This window comes from Malus domestica, chromosome 05 (assembly GCF_042453785.1).
Source record: "Malus domestica chromosome 05, GDT2T_hap1".
Classification (NCBI taxonomy): domain Eukaryota; kingdom Viridiplantae; phylum Streptophyta; class Magnoliopsida; order Rosales; family Rosaceae; genus Malus; species Malus domestica.
In genome coordinates, this window is record NC_091665.1 from 30,734,241 (window position 1) to 30,757,152 (window position 22,912).

Sequence of the window (22,912 nt, forward strand, 5' to 3'; positions counted from 1 at the left end):
CCCGACAAGCAACCTACTCTCGCAGCCGAGCCTGCTTTCGTGGCACAACCTGCTCCCGACGAGCAGCCCACTCCCGTGGCCCAGCCTGCTCCTGCTGAGCAACCTGCTCCCGCTGAGGAGCCTGCTCTCGTGGCCTAGCCTGCTCCCGCCGAGCAGCCCACTCTCGCGACCCAGCCTGCTCTTGTGGCCCAGCTTGCTCTCGTGGCCCAGTCTGCTCTCGTGGCCCAGTCTGCTCTCGTGGCTTTCCAAACAGCCCAAGTCAACCCAAGATTATATCAACCATCCGGACATACCATCGAGTCGGGGGCATTCTCACCACATTTTTCTCACGGATCTGACACTTCCCAACTCAAATCTCGCGTCCACTGCCTAATGAGGCATATTCCTTCCAAGCTCTTCCAATCCAAGTGGCGAACAACACTTGTCTCGACAAGTCATAGAGTTGACGAGCGCCCTTGCACAACAGACGACTTTGGTGAACCAGCTCTTGCAGTGCACCAAGATGTAACTTACCCTAGACAAGGTCTCCCGAAGTAGGACAATGGTAGACGAAGAACCTCTCCAGCAGCGTCCTGGCAAGCAGCCATTCGACCAGTCACAAACCTAGCGTTCTAACGGAGTATACTTCTGACTGGACTCCCGAGATAGCGTATACTCCTGTCTTAGCGCGTGAAGGAGCGTGCACTCTCAGTTAGGCCCACGGACAAACATACACTCACGGAAGAGCAACCTCCGAGTTACTCATTCTCCTGATAGAAACATATCATACCGACCGCAGCCGAGCATAGAAGAGCCGAACACATGGAAGAGCAGCCTAGACTAACAGGTCACGACCGAGGGCAGTTGAGGGCTCTGCCACCCCAACAAAGGCAAATTCATGAAGAAGTAGAAATACTCATAACCAAGCGATTGTGCAATTTCCCGCGTAACAAAGCTATTGACAAAGCGCTTCGATGAGACATGACCAACATAAGCGAGTTATCTTTCAAAGACAAGATCGAGCAAATAGGACTACCCCACATAGATTGCCGGATATAAAGACTTTTTCTGTTTCGACAAACGCAGCAGCTTAGCCTAATGGCACGCCGGGGGCAGACGAGTATCAGAAGGACACACCAGCCCGACTACCAAGAACCTAGGGCATACCTTGTTCTCAACACTCCAGACAATTCCTCCCACTGCACACAACATGGCCTAAGCCAGCCTTATCTCTAATTTCACAACCACGCCTGCCTGTTCCACGGTTCCCGGCGGCCATTGATCTATCACCGTGGCTCATAATTGTGTCAATCTTGCACCATAGCTCCTAGTCATGCCGATCTTGCCATGTGGCTCGTGTCAACCAAGCCTAAAAAAGGCACACAACAAAACACCTAATAATGGCACAGTAATTCTGGGAGCAGCTCACTGTGCTTACATCCTTACGCGAGGTTTATAAGCAGTTTGAAGTCTCAAGCAGATCGCCAAACAAGACCTCGCAGGCTAAGGATTATTTTGGTTGTCCCAGCAGTCTAGTTTTCCTCAGTTGCACTCACAACAACGACTTCCATGCTCTTCAATGTGATAGGGTAAACCAATTCCCCGACACTCATATGGGTCTGCTCTCCAATGCGAGAGGATAAACTAACTGCTCTCCAGTGCAAGAGGGTAAACCAATTCCCCTACACCTAAAATGGTCTGCTCTTCAATGCGAGAGGATAAACTAATTGCTCTCCAGTGCGAGAAGGTAAACCAGCGCAATAGGGTAAACTAATTGCTCTCCAGTATGAAAGGGTAAACTAATTGCTCTCCAACGCGAGAGGGTAAACTAATTGTTCTCCAGTGCGAGAAGGTAAACTAATTCCCTGACACCCATCTGGGTAAGCTCTTCAGTGCGAGAAGGCCACATAGCTTAAAAGATCGAATGTTTGAAGATCAACTAGGTAACAAATGGTCAGGGGCAGCATCCATTTTTGCACTTAACAGTTCACTAATTCAACACTTCATCTTCAGCAGCTCCAATATTGGCAGCTTTATCCTTGACTACTTCATCTACGACAGCTGAGAAATCAAACTCAAGTAGTTTTCTTATTTTTGGCAAGCAGCCTAAACCGTTGCCCATGTCACACCACTTCCTCGGCCCATGCCGAGCTAATCATTGGCTTTAATCAAGTCGAGCAGCACAAGCAATGACCCATGCCACGCCACCTCTTTGGCCTATGACAAGTCGACTTCTGGCCCCTGCCAGTCGACGTACCGCACCACCCCAACAGCTACCCCGTGGCAGCACCTCCCAAGAAGAAGACAAGGAAAATTAAATTTTCCTTACATCGGTGCGGCGTGGAGAAGACGAAGAAAGCAACGAAAAACGATCTTTTGCACGGACAAGATGTAGAAGATTGCTAGAGGAGGGGGAACAAATATCCTTTAAGCTCTCTCTCTCTCTTGTAGGGTAGAATAAATCACTCTCCAAAGTTGATTTAATAACCCACTTAAGGTGGACTTAAATAGGCTTTGAGAGAAATTTATTTCTCTTTCCTAGAAGGATCTAATTTCCTATTAAAGAGGGAATCTACATCAAAATAGGAAGTAGTCATGCGTTTCCTAAATCAAGAAGATCTCTACACCTACTGCCCTTTCTTACGAGCAGCCCAACAGGTATGAGGGCATTTGTGAAGCCAAAAATAAGCACAAGGCGACACGTGGATTTTTGGATGAAGATGACAAATTTACCCTCAAGGCATACCAGGTCTCCTACACGCGAGCAATGGAGAATCATCCATCAACCAAATTAGAAGTACCCAAAATAGGTAACAAGTTCAAATTTGTCTCATCCATTCTCATTCCATAACCTCCAAAAAAACTCCCAAAACATTTCTTTTATTATGATAATTAGCCAATTAATATATTTATACCTAATTAATATATTAATTGCTAATTGAATCACCAAATAACACCCCAAAACACACTTAAGGGCCGGCGACAACCCATTCCCTATATATATATGACCCTATTTCTTCTAAAAAGCTAAGTTCCATACTCTTGCAAAACTCCCAAAAACTCTCCAAATACTTTTCTCTCTAAATTCTAACTTTGGCATCAGAGGTTCTTCGGCCAAAGCCCCCCAATTCATCGTGGGCGCGTGAGGCTCTTGGTTTTAACCTAAGGTATTAATTGTTTTGTATGTGCAATTTTGTCCAAGAAGAAGAAGGCGGAAATTTGCATCCACAATGCTCACTCTCTAAGCTTTATTTTATCATAGGTCATGCATAACATATTATATTTTTTAGATCATTAAGGCCTCATTTGACAGCTCAGACTGTATTGACTATTTCAGTCAGATATGATAAATAGTCATTGGATAATACTGACTAAATTTATCTGACGTTTGGTATAGTATCGAACTAATAATCGTATAATTTATACTGTATTTGGTACTATACCGGAAAAGAGGAATTCAAAGTATTATTACTTTTAAGATAAAAATTGACGATTGATGGGAAGAAAAAAAAGTACACATTCACGACCACCAAATGGGTCAAATTAAAAACAAAAACAAAATCTTCCTTTATTTAAATCAAACTTAGAATAAAAAATAAAAAAATTGAAATCATCTATTCAGTCTTGTCTTCCCTAGATCTCTCCGTCGCACTCCCCAACACCCTTACAGAAACCCAAAAGAGAATAAGCTAAAAAATGGAGCCACACCTTTTCGTCCACAAAACCTTCGCTTAATCAAATGTAGAAGCGAGAGATATAGAGAGAGAAGCTCCATGGACTACCATTGCCTTTTGGGCTCATCTTCTTCCCTATCCCCATACCCCTGACCAATACCCCTCACCAAAACCCCGTCAAAACCCCTCCATCCGCTGTCTCATCCTCCTCCTCCTCCCACCTCTCACCCGCCAACAATGATGATGAAAACGATAAAACCCACAAACCCAATTTCGATTTCCTCAAGCTCTTTGTAGCTTTCACCGTAATCTCCACCTCATTCCCCCAAATCCCCACCGTCCTCGCCACTGTCAAGGAGAAAAAGCGCGCGCCCAAGAAGTCATGGTCCCAGGGACTCCCCGTCGTCTCCAATCGAATTACGTACACCCAGCTGTTGGTGCTCAGTCAGGTGTCTTAAAGAACGAAGTGCGAGAGAGAGGGAAGGGAACCAGACTAATAATCTACTCCTTTTGGAAGGATTTATTATGCAGGTGTATACCCTACTAAATAAGTAGATTGACTAAATTAATCTTGCGACTATTTAAATTCGACGACTATTTAATACGAGAGGACACCAAACGATCGGATCCATATTATTAATCATATCCGATTCCTTATACGACCCGCCAAACGAGGCCTAAGTATTTAATTGAGAACTTTAACGAAAAGCTCATGGTACTGTTCACTTTAACAAAAAACCACATTTTTACACTAAAAAGTCAATCCTGGTATATTCACTTTACCATTTATTTTATCCTTATCGTTAAAACTCAAAGTTTTCAAACCCTTTTTATTAGTTTTCCTTATTTAATTTTTATAGACCAATATATTTTCTAATATTTTATGTTTTGCCAATTATTTTGAATATAACCAAAAACGAGGTGCCGTTTATAATCTCGTTGGATAAAACCATGGTCTAAAATATCTATATTATCCCGATATTTTCATCGAAATTTTCGTGTTTTTGGACTATCGATATTTCCGATATCATCGATATTTTAGACCTTGATAGGAACTCTATGTGGTACTAAGTCATTCATGTATCTTACCATGAAATGTATAAAGTGTAAATTATTGTACTAATTCATTATATATAAATTATTATGATGTGTTTAAACTTCTTTCATTAATTACTATATATTTTCTACACTCACAATGTTTGCCAGCTTGCTATATAATCAACTTAAATCAGTTAAATCCATCATGCAATGCATTTCCTTCCAATGTTTTGTGATAAACTAATAGATAATTGACTAAATAAACATTCTGCAAAATTTCAATAAAAATTTCCAAGTTTTTCTTATAATTTCCATGGTTTTTATTCAATTTTTATCGATATCGATAATATCCCGATATTTCCATCAAAATTACCGTATTTTTAAACTACCGATATTTCCGATCTGATCGGTATTTTAGACTTGGATAAAACCATACGATAAACTGGTAAACTGGGACCCGGTTTTCTCCCTCAAAACGTCGGCAAATGACTTGTTAAGATGATCTCTCTGCTCTCTGTATATTTTCTCGTACTCGTTCACTCTATCGATCTCTTCCATTGACTGCCACTTTACTGCTTCCCAGAATTCCAATCCACCCTCACAAATTTACCACTTCTTCCATTTCCTCCCCACCAATCCAATCCAATCTTCCCACCGCCAAAGATTCATACTGGTTTTCGAATTATCGTTTTTTCTTCTTCTTCGAGCTCGAAGCTTTTCCGGGTACGTTGAATTTTAACGAATAGCATCGTCAGCCATGGCGGTTTTCGGCGTATCGGGCTCTATGGTTATTTGCTTCTAGCTCTGAGCTGTTCTGGGTTCGTTTTGATTGCGTCCAATAGTACCTGAATCTGGTTTTAACTGCCATTTGAAGGTTTTTGGGTATTGAGGGATTTCGGGTGGATACCATTTTTGGGTTGGTTTCCGTATTTTTGGGCTTGTGGGTTATGGTGGTAAAGCTGGTAATTGCAGTTGGCGTATAAGTGCTTTTTCAGAAAGGACTTTTGGGCATTGAGAATTGAGCTCTTCTGTTGCGCAGGTACGTTTTCGTTTGAGATTTGGTTTGTTTTACTGGTTTTGCTGTTTGAATTCAGAATTGGAGGTTTGGGGTTCTAGGGAGCTTCTTTGCAGAATATTAGTGTTTTTTCAATGAGGACTTTCGGGCATTGGGATTTGAGAGCTTCTGTTGACTTGGTACGTTTTTGTTTAAACTTTGGTTGGTTTTGCTGCTTTTGTTGTTTGATTACGAAATTGGAGGTTTAGGGTTTCAGGGAGCTTTTCCGCAGAGTACAGTTGTCTTGTATAGGTTTGGGTATTTGGTTTCAGAGATATAAAGTCGAATTCTTTTCGGGATTGGTTATTTTGGTAATCTTCTATTTGTCATTACTGGCATTTCGAGATAGGAGGTGTGAAATTTGGCATTTGACAGAGTGTTTGTTTTCTCTTGTGATTATCATGGCTGGTGGAAGAAATGGGGAGACTGTAAAAGGCTAGGAAGTTCATCAAACCATCTTAGGATTTCCCGAACTCCATTGCTGATGGAGGTTTCTCCTAGGCTCGGCTCAAAAGGCCTAATTAAGAAACATGAGTTTGTAAGGATAATAATTCAATGCCTGCTTTCAATTGGCTATGAGAAGTCTGCTTCATGCTTGGAGTTGGAGTCTGGCATTTCATGCAAATCCGATGATTTTCAAATGCTGGAATCATAGATATCAAGTGGGAATTGGGATGGTTGTGTTGATACCCTGAATACCATCAATGATTTGACAGATGATACGAGAGCTGCTGCTTTGTTTCTTGTATTCAAACAATGTCTTTTGGAGTATTTGAAATGTGGGGATGACAAATTGGCTCTGGCCATTTTGCAGAAAGAGGTGTCAACATTACATGTAGACAGAGGGAAAGTTCATAACCTTGCTCGCAGTACCCTGTCGTCGAAGGAAATGGAGCAGAGAAAAATAGATGATATTGCTGTTTGTGAGTTGCGTAAAAAACTATTGCAAGAATTAGAAAAATTGTTTCCTCCACCAATCACACTGCTCGAGAACAGGATGGAACATCTGGTTGAAACTGCTGTTTTGTCCCAGATTGATTCATGTATGTATCACAATTTGTCGGATGCAGTTTCACTTTATGCTGACCATTTCTATGGTAGGGATCAGATCCCCACTGAAACTGTTCAGGTGTGATTTGCTGTCAATAATGTTTATGTTTTGGAAATTGAAGTTATGAGGGTTTTACTTTTGTTTGCTCAGATGTTCTTCTATTGGAGGACTCACATACACATGAACACATGTTTCACCTGATGCAGATTTTGACTGAGCATAAGGAAGGTACCATAGAATTCTATCCGGAGTGATTTGTATTAGAATTTATAAGTATTTTATTTATTCAACTAATTGAATATTGCTTTGGTACCGAAGTTTCATTCTCAACGATTAAATATTAACCCACACAATATTTTACTTAATTGGTGGAAATGTGGCCTTCATGCATAAGAAATTGTGGATAAGAAGTATATGTTTAGGGTTCTTGACACCGCTCATATAACAATAATATACTCTCGAAAAAGATCATACAACAACAACAACAACAACAAAGCCTTTTCCCACTAAGTGGGGTCGGCTATATGAATCCTAGAACGCCATTGCGCTCATTTGTGTCATGTCCTCCGTTAGATCCAAGTACTCAAGTCTTTTCTTAGGGTCTCTTCCAAAGTTTTCCTAGGTCTTCCTCTACTCCTTCGGCCCCGAACCTCTGTCCCGTAGTCACATTTTCGAACCGGAGCGTCAGTAGGCCTTCTTTGCACATGTCCAAACCACCGGAACCGATTTTCTCTCATATTTCCTTCAATTTTGGCTACTCCTACTTTACCTCGGATATCCTAATTCCCAATCTTATCCTTTCTCGTGCGCCCATACATCCCACGAAGCATCCTCATCTCCGCTACACCCATTTTGTGTACGTTGATGCTTCACCGCCCAACATTCTGTGCCATACAACATCGCTGGCCTTATTGTCGTCCTATAAAATTTTCCCTTGAGCTTCAGTGGCCTACGACGGTCACACAACACGCCGGATGCACTCTTACACTTCATCCATCCAGCTTGTATTCTATGGTTGAGATCTCCATCTAATTCTCCGTTCTCTTGCAAGATAGATCCTAGGTAGCGAAAACGGTCACTTTTTGTGATCTTCGCTAGATTGCTCCGGTCATTAGTGTGGATAAGTATATAAATGGATAGAGATAGGAAAGCAAACACAAGATGTACGTGGTTCACCCAGATTGGCTACGTCCACGGAATAGAGGAGTTCTCATTAATTGTGAAGGGTTTACACAAGTACATAGGTTCAAACTCTCCTTTAGTGAGTACAAATGAATGATTTAGTACAAATGACATTAGGAAATATTGTGGGAGAATGATCTGGTGGCCACGAAACTTCTAAGTACCGGAGTGTGGTATCGTCTTGACTTGCCTTATCTGTCTCATAGGTAGATGTGGCATTTTCTCTGGAAGTACTCTTCCTCCATCCAGGGGTGATATCTGTAACTGGTGGAGATGCACAAGGTAATGTATCAATTTCACTTGAAGCTTACTTGTAGTTTCATGCTTGGTCAAGCGAGATACAAACCATGTAGTAGGAGTCCCCCAAGTCGCCGAGCTGGGGGATCTGCTGAAAGAGGTGACAGACAAGGTAAGCAATCAGAGCTCCGGCTGATTGTTCACATTCTCCCTATCTTGCAGGCAGCATGAAGGATAAAGAGAAGAAAAATGAGGAGAGATGATATGGGATACTTTTGCTTTTAAAGAAGTAACTTTCCACAGGCTTATTCTTGAACTGGGCTGGAGGGTTTTCTGGTTTCCTCCAGAGTATAAGGCCGACTGAAGAATTTGAGGGTCAAAACAAGTCCATCAAATCTAGAGTACGTTCGACCCTGCTGATATGGGATACTTTTGCTTTTGATAGAGTAGTGGATGTATCGGCACGTGTGCTGTTACGCTTGTCTCCACATGCTTCCTTGTATCATTCTCACTTGCCCTATCTGTTCCTCAGGCAGATGCGGTATCTTCCCTGGAAGCATAACATGTTGAAGATGAGTACTCGAGAGCAATGCCAGGTAAGTAATCAGGTAAGGGGTTCCAGGCAGTCAGTTCCTGGTTGGAAGCTTGATTCCAAGTGCTGACTGATTGCTCTCTTTCTCCTTGTCTTGCAGGTAAGAACAAGGCCAAAGGAAAAGACAGGGAAAAAGCATGATATGGGATGCTCTTGCTTTTAACCCTGATGATATGAGATATTCTTGCTCTAGTATAGCTTGTTTACAGAGGTATTATCGGGGGGAAAGAAAGCTGAATATTTCGAAAGGCTTTGTTGGGAGTGCCCTCTCAGATAAGAGAAAGGGTTGAGCATTTTTGCAGGTCTGCCTGTCCGTTAGGGATGGAAGTCGACATATATAGGAGTCTCCCTAACATCAAGTAATAATGCTATTCCTTTACCCTGCTTGGTTATAGCACGGTAGTGGGAGCTGCCAGCTTCACATGTTTTAACTCTGTCAGAGCCCTTTGAAAAAGTGGTTTGTGGTATCTGGAAAGCTGATGTTGCGTGTGAAGATTACAGACCTATCGGGGGTCTGGCTCTCGAGATTCGGAGAACGATGCCTCTTCGATTTTTGAGAAAGCAATCCTGCTGGGGGTCTGGCTCTCGAGATTCGGAGAGCGGTGTCTCTTCGATTTTTGAGAAAGTAATCATGTTGGGAGTCTGGCTCTCGAGATTCGGAGGGCCGTGCCTCTTCGATTTTGGAGCAAGCAATCTTGTTGGGAGTGTTTTCTCGAATGTGAGTAAAGGTTGGGCATGTTTGCTAGTCTACCTTGCCACGAAGCACAGAGGTTGACACACAGGGACTTTCCAATTATCCAGCAGTGGTACTGTTCCTTTACCCTCTCTTCGATTTTGAGAAAGTAATCATGTTGGGAGTCTGGCTCTCGAGATTCGGAGGGCGGTGCCTCTTCGATTTTGGAGCAAGCAATCTTGTTGGGAGTGTTTTCTCGAATGTGAGTAAAGGTTGGGCATGTTTGCTAGTCTACCTTGCCACGAAGCACAAAGGTTGACACACAGGGACTTTCCAATTATCCAGCAGTGGTACTGTTCCTTTACCCTCTCTTCGATTTTTGAGAAATTAATCATGTTGGGAGTCTGGCTCTCGAGATTCGGAGGGCGGTGCCTCGTCGATTTTGGAGCAAGCAATCTTGTTAGGAGTGTTTTCTCGAATGTGAGTAAAGGTTGGGCATGTTTGCTAGTCTACCTTGCCACGAAGCACAGAGGTTGACACACCGGGACTTTCCAATTATCCAGCAGTGGTACTGTTCCTTTACCCTTGTGGGTAATAATATGGTAGCTAGACCTTCAAAATTTATGTGTCTAAACTTTGTTAGTGTTGTTTCTTTGCAATTCTTTTACCCTTCTTGGTCAGAGCGATGTAGTGGGAGCTGCAAGCTTCACGTGTCTCAACTTTGTCAGAGAACTTTGGCAAAGTTATCTGTGGTACCCATGAGCTACTGTTGCGTGTCGGAAGTGGGTGATTGAACAGTACGATTCATGTGCTTTCTACTTCGCCAGAAATCTTCGACAGAATGCCCATAATTTCCGCAAAGCTAAGTGTGCGTGTGACAGGTGCTGACAAGGCTGGAAAAGTAGGTGCCTCTTCGATTTCTAAAATCGGCCCTCGTGGTCTCTGAGCAGCCCAGCTTTTGAGAAAGCAAGCCTCTTCGATTTCTGAGATCGGCCTTTGTGGTCTTTGAGCAGCCCAGCTTTTGAGAAAGCAAACACCTCTTCGATTTCTGAGATCGACCCTCGTGGTCTCTGAGCAGCCCAACTTTTGAGAAAGCAAACGCCTCTTCGATTTCTGAGTAGGCGCCTCTTCGATTTCTGAAGCTTCGTCGAGTGCAGATTTTTATAGGGGCTGACATTAAGTTCCAAAGCACACTTGAATATCCACCAGTAGAAGCTTCATTCTTGCACTTCTAAGATCTTGATTTGTCCGACCTCTTCTCTCTTCAACACCTTTGAAAATGTCTGGCCCCTCCGACCGTCGTTTTGACTTGAACCTTGTTGAAGAGGCAGCCCCGCCTTCTCCAGACAACATATGGCGCCCATCCTTCGTCTCCCCTACTGGTCCTCTTACCGTTGGGGATTCCGTGATGAAGAATGATATGACCGCTGCGGTAGTGGCCAGGAACCTTCTCACTCCCAAAGATAACAGACTACTTTCCAAACGGTCTGATGAGTTGTCTGTTAAGGATTCTCTGGCTCTCAGTGTTCAGTGTGCAGGTTCTGTGTCTAATATGACCCAACGCCTATTTGCTCGAACCCGTCAAGTTGAATCATTGGCGGCTGAAGTGATGAGTCTCAAACAGGAGATTAGAGGGCTCAAGCATGAGAATAAACAGTTGCACCGGCTCGCACATGACTATGCTACAAACATGAAGAGGAAGCTTGACCAGATGAAGGAATCTGATGGTCAGGTTTTACTTGATCATCAGAGATTTGTGGGTTTGTTCCAAAGGCATTTATTGCATTCGTCTTCTAAGGCTGTACCGCATAATGAGGCTCCAAATGATCAATCTCTGATGCCTCCTCCTTCTAGGGTTTTGTCTAGTACTGAGGCTCCGAATGATCCCCCTCCGGTGCCTTCTCTTTCTGGGGCTCTACCGACTGCTGAGACTTCTCCTAAGCAACCTTTGTGAAGGCTCCCTCTTGTTTGTTTATTTTGACTCAAGTATATGTACATATTTGTAACTTATCGGGGATATCAATAAATAAGCTTTCCTTCATTTCAACGTATTGTGTTAAATACACCAAAGCCTTCTTCGCTAAGTTCTTTGAATTTTCTTTTGTTGAAGCTTGTATGTTGAAGCTTTGTGAGTGGAGCATATAGGTTGAGGTAGTGTTCCCTTAATTTCCTGAGTGAGGAAAACTTCTCGGTTGGAGACTTGGAAAATCCAAGTCACTGAGTGGGATCGGCTATATGAATCTTAGAACGCCATTGTGTTCTGTCCTGTGTCATGTCCTCTGTTAGATCCAAGTACTCTAAGTCTTTTCTTAGGGTCTCTTCCAAAGTTTTCCTAGGTCTTCCTCTGCCCCTTCGGCCTTGAACCTCTGTCTCATAGTCGCATCTTCTAATCGGAGCGTCAGTAGGCCTTCTTTGCACATGTCCAAACCACCGTAACCGATTTTCTCTCATCTTTCCTTCAATTTCGGCTACTCCTACTTTACCCCGGATATCCTCATTCCTAATCTTATCCTTTCTCGTGTGCCCACACATCCAACGAAGCATCCTCATCTCCGCTACACCCATTTTGTGTACGTGTTGATGCTTCACCGCCCAACATTCTGTGCCATACAGCATCGCCGGCCTTATTGCCGTCCTATAAAATTTTCCCTTGAGCTTCAGTGGCATACGGCGGTCACACAACACGCCGGATGCACTCTTCCACTTCATCCATCCAGCTTGTATTCTATGGTTGAGATCTCCATCTAATTCTCCGTTCTTTTGCAAGATAGATCCTAGGTAACGAAAACGGTCGCTCTTTGGTATTTCTTGATCTCCTATCCTCACCCCTAACTCGTTTTGGCCTCCATTTGCACTGAACTTGCACTCCATATATTCTGTCTTTGATCGACTTAGGCGAAGACCTTTAGATTCCAACACTTCTCTCCAAAGGTTAAGCTTTGCATTTACCCCTTCCTGAGTTTCATCTATCAACATTATATCGTCTGCGAAAAGCATACACCAAGGAATATCACCTTGAATATGTCCTGTTAACTCATCCATTACCAACGCAAAAAGGTAAGGACTTAAGGATGAGCCTTGATGTAATCCTACAGTTATGGGAAAGCTTTCGGTTTGTCCTTCATGAGTTCTTACGGCAGTCTTTGCTCCTTCATACATATCCTGTATAGCTTGGATATATGCTACTCGTACTCCTTTCTTCTCTAAAATCCTCCAAAGAATGTCTCTTGGGACCCTATCATACGCTTTTTCCAAATCTATAAAGACCATGTGTAAATCCTTTTTCCCATCTCTATATCTTTCCATCAATCTTCGTAAGAGATAGATTGCCTCCATGGTTGAGCGCCCTGGCATGAACCCGAATTGGTTGTCCGAAACCCGTGTCTCTTGCCTCAATCTATGCTCAATGACTCTCTCCCAGAGCTTCATTGTATGACTCATTAGCTTAATTCCCCTATAGTTCATGCAATTTTGTACATCGCCCTTATTCTTGTAGATAGGCACCAAAGTGCTCATTCGCCACTCATTCGGCATCTTCTTCGTTTTCAAAATCCTATTGAAAAGGTCAGTGAGCCATGTTATACCTGTCTCTCCCAAAACTTTCCACACTTCGATTGGTATATCGTCTGGGCCTACTGCTTTTCTATGCTTCATCTTCTTCAAAGCTACACCCACTTCTTCCTTCCGGATTCTACGATAAAAAGAGTAGTTTCTACACTCTTCTGAGTTACTTAACTCCCCTAAAGAAGCACTCCTTTCATGTCCTTCATTGAAAAGATTATGAAAATAACCTTTCCATCTGTCTTTAACCGCGTTCTCTGTAGCAAGAACCTTTCCATCCTCATCCTTGATGCACCTCACTTGGTTTAGGTACTTTGTCTTCTTTTCCCTTGCTCTAGCTAGTTTATAGATATCCAACTCTCCTTCTTTGGTATCTAGTCGCTTATACATATCGTCATAAGCCGCTAACTTAGCTTCTCTCACAGCTTTCTTCGCCTCTTGCTTCGCTTTTCTATACCTTTCACCATTTTCATCGGTCCTATCCTTGTATAAGGCTTTACAACATTCCTTCTTAGCCTTCACCTTTGCTTGTACCTCCTCATTCCACCACCAAGATTCCTTTTGGTGTGGGGCAAAGCCCTTGGACTCTCCTAATACCTCTTTTGCTACTTTTCGGATACAACTAGCCATGGAATCCCACATTTGGTTAGCTTCCCCCTCTCTATCCCACACACACTGGGTGATTACTTTCTCTTTGAAAATGGCTTGTTTTTCTTCTTTTAGATTCCACCATCTAGTCCTTGGGCACTTCCAAGTCTTGTTCTTTTTTCTCACTCTTTTGATATGTACATCCATCACCAACAAGCGATGTTGATTAGTCACGCTCTCTCCTGGTATAACTTTGCAATCCTTACAAGTTATACGATCCCCTTTCCTCATTAGAAGAAAATCTATTTGTGTTTTTGACGACCCACTCTTGTAGGTGATCACATGTTCTTCTCTCTTCTTAAAGAAGGTGTTGGCTAAGAAGAGATCATATGCCATTGCAAAATCCAAGATAGCTTCCCCATCCTCGTTTCTCTCCCCAAAACCATGGCCACCATGAAAACCTCCATAGTTGCCTGTCTCCCTGCCCACGTGTCCATTTAAATCTCCTCCTATAAATAACTTCTCCGTTTGAGCAATTCCTTGCACCAAGTCTCCAAGGTCTTCCCAAAATTTCTCCTTCGAACTCGTATCCAACCCTACTTGAGGTGCGTACGCACTAATCACATTGATAAGTTCTTGTCCTATTACAATCTTGATTGCCATGATTCTATCTCCTACCCTCTTGACATCTACAACATCTTGTGTCAAGGTCTTGTCCACGATGATGCCAACACCGTTTCTCGTTCTATTTGTGCCCGAATACCATAGTTTAAACCCTGAGTTTTCTAGATCCTTTGCCTTACGACCAACCCACTTAGTTTCTTGTAGGCACATAATATTTATCCTTCTCCTCACCATAACTTCTACTACTTCCATAGATTTTCCTGTCAAGGTTCCTATATTCCACGTTCCTAAACGCATTTTGCTCTCTTGAACTCTACCCTTCTGTCCTAGCTTCTTCACCCTTCCCCGTCGAATAGGATCAAAGTACTTCTTTTGTGTGTCCCGTGTAAAGTTGATAGGAGCATATGCTCCTAAACAACTTTGAGTGGAGTCGTTCGAAAAGAAGTTTCTATAGCCCCCTTGCTCATTTAACACTGTATCCGGGTGCCGATGGAGATACAGCGACCCTTGCTCACTTATCACTGTGCTCAGGCCACACAGCGCGCCACTTACGGGTGACGCCCTAGCTTTAGCGCGATTTCGTTCTGGATTCATTTTCATAAGGATTCGACGTGATCATGGAGTGCCGGCTGTCGACTACCTGACGCCCTCCCCCTCCTTCTTTATCCGGGCTTGGGACCGGCAATGTAAGATAAACTTACAAGGCGGAGTTTCTCGAAAAAGATCATATGGAAGGAAAAATAAGAAGAGAGGATTTGTATGAGAACTATTGCAGATTTAGGAAAACAGTGGGAAGGAGATTTTTTTTCAAGATCATTGAAAATCTTGCTTTTAGTACTCTTTAAAATTGACAAGGAATGAAAAATAGTTTTTCTGTTTTAGGAAGGATCTATTCTTAAGCTACGTCAATATAACAGAAAAAACTATGTTGTGTCACGTGGACGAATGCATGATCCAAAGAGGTGTCTGTTTAATCATTAAATTTGGTAATTCAGTGAAAGCATTAATATTGTTCCCAAACATATTATGCCGATGTTAATATAGTTTTTATAAAGTGAAGCGGATATAAATGCCATATGGGATCTTAACATATATGATTATTACTTTAAATCCAACTTTCATGTTCGTATAAACTGAATGCTTAAAGAGTTGTTTATGTTGAGAAACTTACAATCTAGACAGCTAAAAATGACAAAATATAACACTAATTGCATACCACCTTGCCAGGTGCTGGAGAAAGGTAGGGTGACATTACAACATACTCTGAGGAGTCACCAGAAACCGGTATCCTTTCTAGCATGGAGCCCCGACGACTCAAAGTTGCTTACATGTGGAAATGTTGAAGTCCTCAAACTATGGGATGTGGAAACAGGTACATGCAAGCATACATTTGGGGATCCCGGCTTATTGTCAGCTCATGTGCTTGGTTTCCTGACTCAAAGCGACTTGTGATGTCAGCGAGTTGAAAGCATGGAGAGGGATAAGGATGCCCAAGATTTTAGATCTTGCTGTGACACCAGATGGGGAAAATCTTATCAGCATTTTCTCTGATAAAGAAATTCAAATTTTAAATGTGGGAACAAATGTCGAACGTGTCATTTCTAAAGACAATTCTATCACATCCCTTTCAATTTCTGGAGACAGTAAGTTCTTTATTGTCAACCTAAATAGCCAGGAGATTCATATGTGGGATGTCGTTGGGGAGTGGGAGAAGCCGCTGAAGTTTACGGGCCACAAGCAGAGCAAGTATGTGATACGCTCCTGCTTCGGTGGATTGAACAACACATTTATTGCCAGTGGTAGTGAGAATTCACAGGTATGCTTCCCAAATTTGAGAATTTGCCTACATATGCTGAGATACAAATCATTCTTGTATCCAATGAACCAAATGGAACCTCGTCTAGGTATACATTTGGAACTCATGAAATTCTAGGCCGATAGAGGTTTTGCATGGGCATTCAATGACCGTGAACTGTGTGAGTTGGAATCATAAGAGACCGCACATGCTGGCATCAGCAAGCGATGATCATACCATCCGTATATGGGGGTCGAGCCGACCTTACAAGATTCAACCTCAGAAGCTCAGTTGAAAAGATCATATCTCCTATTTTACATCCTCTCACCCATGTATATATGGCTTTTGTTCTTTTCAAGCTCCTATTCGTTATTGAGTGTGAATATGTTTTCTGAAAATTTTGGTGCAGATTTCCATTTTGAGCCAACCCCCCTAACGTTGAAAGTAGCTCCGAAACAGTAACCCTAATAACCACAAAATAATTCCATAAACCAGCAATCGCTGCCACCACAAAGCTCAGCACCACCACTTGTTCGTTTGGAGGAATTTCCGATGGGGACGTTTCCTGGCCGACCGACGAGTACACAGCTCCCCAAGAGGTTGGCGCCGGTTGATATTGTCTGTCGGGCTTTTGCTTATTGGCGGCTGTAAGAGAAGGATAGAGTTAATTCTGAAAGGTGCATTTGTGGGGCCTTAGGTGTAGGCCTTAAGGCTCACAATCAAAATTAACTTTAGGTGTTCAGGCGTGCCACTGCCATCTTTAGCATGACAAATGTAAAACAGATGTTTAGTTTAATTGTATATGCCCAAGAGACCAAGTTAGCTATGAAATGTGCCTTTGTAGGGCTTTAGGTGTAGGCCTTGAGGCTCGCAATCAAAACTTAACCAAGTACTGGTTGTTTCATTGTTGCAGAAGTTTTACAACTGTTATACTTTAATCACCCGAGCCCGAAGAGCAGAACGAACCCAGATGGGTGCCTTTGTAGGGCCTTAAGTATAGGCATTGAGGCTTCCCATCAGAATTAATTCTATACTCATGCGTTCTTGGCAATCATAATATAATAGAAGTAAAACTAAGAAATAGGCTGATTACTTGCGCCCCAAGTAACTTCGGACTTCTTATTATCAAAGATTGTCGTGGATGGGTTAAGTCCACATAAAGTTCTTTTTTATGCCTTGAGACCAATGACTTTTGATTGATAAATCTTGTATGCCCGAAAGGTTAAAACTTAGATCTGGTCAAGCTATGAGTGCGGATTCCAACTTTATATTTTGCATGGTTGGGTACTATTAAACCGACCAGATCCAAGAACCAAGAAGCCTTTTAATCATAAACTTGCTATAAATAACTTGGATACAGATGGAAGTATACATTATATTACTAGATTTATGAATGAAAAGACAGAACAAAGAGGGTCAGGCAAGGTTTCACCTTGTCGGGCAAGGCTGATCATCTTGCAACTTCATCTATTTGTGATTTACAAAGGATTTGAGTGTTAGAAGTGAAGATTGGGAGATGAGTTTACAAGAGGGAATCGATACTACAACAAGATTCAGACAAGGTAGCATAGCTTTTACAAAGGCTTTTGGTGAAGGTTGATCTTGAAAAGGATGAAGGCTTGGTGCTGACTACAGCTTCGTATGCAAATCTGGCTTGAGCAGAGTTTGTGTATTTGTTTGTTTGATTGAGTGTCCTTATTTTTTATTTCTCTTTCCCTTTTTATAGATGATTTGGCTTGGCTGCCTGCAGCATTGATCTTGCCCGAATGCGGCTGAAGAGTAGTGACTTATCAGCTTTTTACTTGTACTACCATTGTAAAGTATTTTTGGGCTGATTAGCTGGCTAGTCTAAACCACTTGACTTCTAGGTAGGTGAGCAAGTGGCTCAAGTGATCTGCACTTAGTCGGGAAAATGGCTTCTTCCGCCTTCTGGGCTTCGGCTGAGCCTTGGATTTCCTTCCTTCTATACCTTCTTCTGGGCTAACTTCCTTTTGAGCAAAAAATTCTAGTTTTAACCCAAACAGTGCCCCCTTCAATTAATATTCAGGCTAGAATTCCAGGTGCCAATATTGATTGAATAGCTACATGCGCATGTATGCCTGCTCTCGGAACTTGTGTCTTCCGGACGTGATTAATGCAATCACGCGTTTCTTGCTCTTCCCACGACCTTTGAGCTATCATTTGATGTTCCTATAAATTCTGGTTCAAATCTTCATTTTTGAACAATTAACTTAAGTCAAAAGCTTCTTATGCCCAGCCAACAGATCATCTTCAACCTTCCCCTTTATCTCGCTTGGGCGTTTTTTTCTTCTAAAACTAGGGAAATGGGTTCCTCAGGACTCACGTGGAGTTTCCTAAAACGTGAGAAAAAGGATTTTCATCAAATAACTACTATTTCCAACACCTTTGGTCAAACACCGCACTATCCCCAACACCTTTGGTCAGGCAGTTTCCTCGTTCTGAGCTTGTTTGAACTTTTACAAGTTTGGTCGAAGGATCACCATCTTGGTAGTTGCCCCGATAAGTCGGACTTAACCATCATACCTAGTGAAGGTTCGCATTGAGGGTCTGTTTGGATTAAAACTGGAACTTTGGGCTCAAAAGGAAGTTAGCCCAGAAGAAGGTATAGAAGGAAGGAAGCCCAAGGCTCAGCCGAAGCCCAGAAGGCGGAAGAAGCCCTTTTCCCGACTAAGTGCAGATCACTTGAGCCACTTGCTCACCTACCTAGAAGTCAAGTGGTGTAGACTAGCCAGCTAATCAGCCTAAAAGTACTTTACAATGGCAGTACAAGTAAAAAGCTGATGAGTCACTACCCTTGAGCCGCATTCAGCAGCCAAGCCAAATCATCTATAAAAAGGGAAAGAGAAATCAGAGATAAGGACACTCAATCAAACAAACAAATACACAAATTCTGCTCAAGCTAGATTTGCATACGAAGCTGTAGTCAGCACCAATCCTTCATCCTTTTCATGATCAACCTTCACTAAAAGCCTTTGTAAAAGGTCTGTTACCTTGTCTGAATCTTGATGTAGTATCGATTCCCTCTTGTAAACTCATCTCCCAATCTCCACTTTTAGCACTCAAACCCTTTGTAAATCACAAAGAGAAGAAGTTGCAAGACAATCAGCCTTGCCCGACAAGGTGAAACCTTGCCCGACCCTTTTTGTTCTATCTTTTCATTCATAAATCTAGTAATATGATGTATACTTCCATCTGTATCCAAGTTATTTCTAGCAAGTTTCTGATTAAAAGGCTTCTTGGTTCTTGGATCTAGTCGGTTTAATGGTTCCCAACCATGCAAAATATAAAGTTGGAATCCACACTCATAGCTTGACCAGATCTAAGTTCTAACCTTTCGAGCATACAAGATTTATAAATCAAAAGTCATTGGTTTCAAGGCATAAAAAAGAACTTTATGTGGACTTAACCCATCCACGACAATCCTTGATAACAAGAAGTCCGAAGTTACTTGGGACGCAAGTAATCAGCCTATTTCTTAGTTTTACTTCTGTTATATTATGATTGCCACAGAACGCTTGAATATAAAATTAATTCTGATGGGAAGCCTCAAGGCCTAAACTTAAGGTTGTACAAAGGCACCTATCTGGGTTCGTTCTGCTCTTCGGGCTCGGGTGATTAAAGTATAACAGTTGTAAAACTTCTGCAACAATGAAACAACCACTATATGTTCGAGTACTTGATTAAGTTTTGATTGCGAGCCTCAAGGCTTACACTTAAAGCCCTGCAAAGACACATTTCATAGCCAACTTGGTCTCTTAAGCATATACAATTACACTAAACATCTGTTTTACATCTGTCATGCTAAAGATGGCAGTGGCACGCCTGAACACCTAAAGTTAATTTTGATTGTGAGCCTCAAGGCCTACACCTAAGGCCCCACAAAGGCACATTTCAGAATTAACTATGTCATTCTCTTACAGCCGCCAATAAGCAGAAGCCCGATAGAAAATATCAATTGGCGCCAACCTTTTGGGGAGCTGTGCGCTCGTCGGTCAGGAAACGTCCCCATCGAAAATTCCTCTAGACGAACATAGTTTTGACACGCCCGGTGGGACCCTTGATCAAATCTTACTTGTCAAAGAAATATGTCAAAAAACCTGAAGATTTAAAAAGGTTGGCTGTTCCAGAAAAAATAATTAATGAAGACTTGCAAACTACCTTGTTGCAAAGATTGGAAAACGCCTCCGTAGGCTTCAGAAGGAAAACAGACCTGGTTATGGGACCAACTATTCCCATTTCTTTACCTTTACTTGGGGAAAAAGATGATGGGGAAGAAGAAAGAAAAAAGCTTGAGGTCAGCCAGCCAAATGAAGAAATGACCTTGGTAAAAAATCCACCTAACCCATTAATATTCTTACAGAAAGATCAGGGGCAAGTCGAAGCAATGGTGGACAAGCATGCAGATCCCTTTTCAAAGGCCTAGTAAATATGATTAATTTAGCATGGGCCGAGAAGGGGAAAGGAAAGGTTGCAAAGGAGATAGAAAAAGAAAGGTCGGCTGATAAATCCGCAAAAAGGGTGATCAAATTGCCCGAACATCCAAAAACAACCATAATCAAAGGGATGATTCCGTGCAGTAAATGCCAATGTGAGTGTAAGCTCGAAATACTACCAGTTGGAGGCCTCATTGATCATGAGCTGATCAGGAGGAAAAAAGAAGACGAAAGAAAAGAAGCCTGTGAGAAAGCTAGGCGGACAGTAGGAATAGATACTTCCCGAAGTGTTTTTCAGCTATTGGGAGGGGATTCCCAACTTTGAGCTTTATCAGAAATGTTTCGAAATCATGAAGCTTCTGAAGAGATGGAATACAAAGAGGCCAAAGGTCCAAAAGAAAGGGAGATATGGCATCCTCAATATGGCCATACAGGAAGAGAAGTCAAAAGAAATGATAGGATAACAAATCCTGTCAAAAAGAATAATCCTGCTCGTCTCGGGCGAAAATGGTACGTGGTTGGAAAAAATGGGCAACCAGCTAAGCAAATAGGAGCCTCCATGATTAGAAGGGTCTAGAGGCAGCACAAAGCCTACATGAAATCTTTAAAAATTCCCGCGACGTCTGAAGCCTCCAAGAATCAAAAGTTTGAAAAAACATCATCTGGGGGAAGTAGTCAGTTCAACTGGAGGAGTAAAAAAGAGGTGGAGATGGCTAATAGCAAAACAGAAGGCGAAGGAAATCATGTACCACAAAGCCTACACCCTGGGAAGTACAGGATCTTGAGGAGAGCTCAAGAAGATATGATACTGATGCCAACTCTCGGATGGAGGACATAACCTATTTGTTTTGGAACTGTTTTGCCCGAAAGAAGACTCCCTTCTATATCATTGGTGGATCCTTTCGGTGAGGTGCCAAAAGAGATACCAGATCCTGGCATAAATCAACAGGAAATGGCACCAGAACCACTACTCCTAGAAGATGCGATGGCTTAGTTAGATGAGTTTGTGGGCCAAATCGGGAGGAAGAAATAAGACTTTCCAGAGCTTAGCAATTTTCATATTAACATGACGTATGTGTTATCTGCCATGTTTGGTGCCGAGCCTGATCAGCTCGCCACTATGGAAGGTGACTATTTGACAGCGGAGCTAATGATGGCCATGTCAGTGTTGAAGTAGCTGGAGAGGGAGAGTTGGGAAAAGCTGAATTATCCGAGACATCCAAGGATGGTCCATTAAGGATCTATACAGATAAAATGGTGTTCAGCCGCCCAAACATGTTGCTAGCCAACCATCTTCAGCCAATATATATTGCAGCTCATTTGGAGGGGGTGCCCTTCAAAAGGGTTTTGATTGATGGTGGAGTGGATGTTAACATACTACCAACCAAGCAAATGAAGAAGATGGGGAGAGGTGTAGAAGATCTCTTTCCCATAGATTTCACGGTTTCAAGCTTCTCGGGCACTATCACTAAAACTCATGAGATATTGCCCTTAGAAATGGACTTGGGGTCCAAACAAATCATGATGGCGTTCTTTATGGTGGATTGCACTTCCACCTATGGAGCATTACTCGGAAGAGATTGGATCCATCAAAGTCTCGCCATACCCTTCACTCTACATCAGCAAGTTGTTGTTTACCATGAGGCAATGACGGAGGGACCAGGCTTTTGAGAGATGGTGAAGGTCGAATCACGGCCATTTCTCCTTACCGCCAATGTTGCAAGGGCAAGTTTTTACAATCCCAATGTAGGAATTATGCAATGTTCAAGAGCAAATAAGAACGGCTGCCCTACCAAGGTGATGATCCAAAAACTCTTAGAACAAGGAATGCTGCTCACTAGAGAGGAATGGGATAGAGCCTGCATCGTCCCAACATCCCAACACCATCAATGACAGAACAAAAGAGAAATGATCAGGTAATGGCAATTAGGTTCTTGATCAAAAGACTGTTGGTGTATGGGAGAGGAAGAAAGCAAGAAAGGGAGCTCTTAGAAAAAGAAGAGCAGGAATGGCAGCTAGGAACTCCGACCAGCCATTCGTATGGCTGCATCCAAGTCATATATGCACTCGGCCATTCGTATGGCCGCATCCAATTCTTCTCCGCAAAGCTCTCATTTGCTTTTATCATGGCTGGTCGGAGTTCCTAACTGCCATTCTTGCTCTTCTTTTTCTAAGAGCTCATTTTCTTGGTTTCTTCCTCTCCCATACACCAACAGTATTTTGATCATGGACCTAATTACCATTACCTGATCCTTTCTCTTTTGTTTTGTCATTGATGGTGTTGGGATGTTGGAACGATGCATGGTCTATCCTATTTCTCTCTAGTGAGAAGCATTCTTTGTTCTAAGAGTTTTTGGGCCGTCACCTTGGTAGGGCGACCGTTCTTATCTGCTCCTGAACACTGCAGAAT

The 22,912-nt window shown here is 42.5% G+C and overlaps 1 protein-coding gene across 6 annotated transcripts; it reads left to right on the plus strand.

The window, feature by feature from the left end:
* Positions 1-5,535: 5,535 nt before the first annotated feature.
* LOC103435775 (WD repeat-containing protein WDS homolog) lies at positions 5,536-16,446 on the plus strand. Of its 6 annotated transcripts, none has more exons than XM_070822565.1 (4): positions 5,536-5,730; positions 5,808-5,885; positions 6,560-6,874; positions 7,003-7,113. In XM_070822565.1, exons 2-4 carry the CDS (start codon positions 5,841-5,843, stop codon positions 7,048-7,050), a joined length of 408 nt encoding a protein of 135 aa, XP_070678666.1. In that variant the 5' UTR covers positions 5,536-5,730; positions 5,808-5,840; the 3' UTR covers positions 7,051-7,113. The 6 variants fall into 6 exon arrangements, with proteins under 6 accessions (XP_070678666.1, XP_017187575.1, XP_028958390.1 ...); XM_017332086.3 differs by having other exon boundaries at positions 6,560-6,842; positions 6,947-7,113; XM_029102557.2 differs by adding an exon at positions 15,481-16,446 and having other exon boundaries at positions 5,691-5,885; positions 6,560-6,842; positions 6,947-7,024.
* The last annotated feature ends 6,466 nt before the right edge of the window (positions 16,447-22,912 follow it).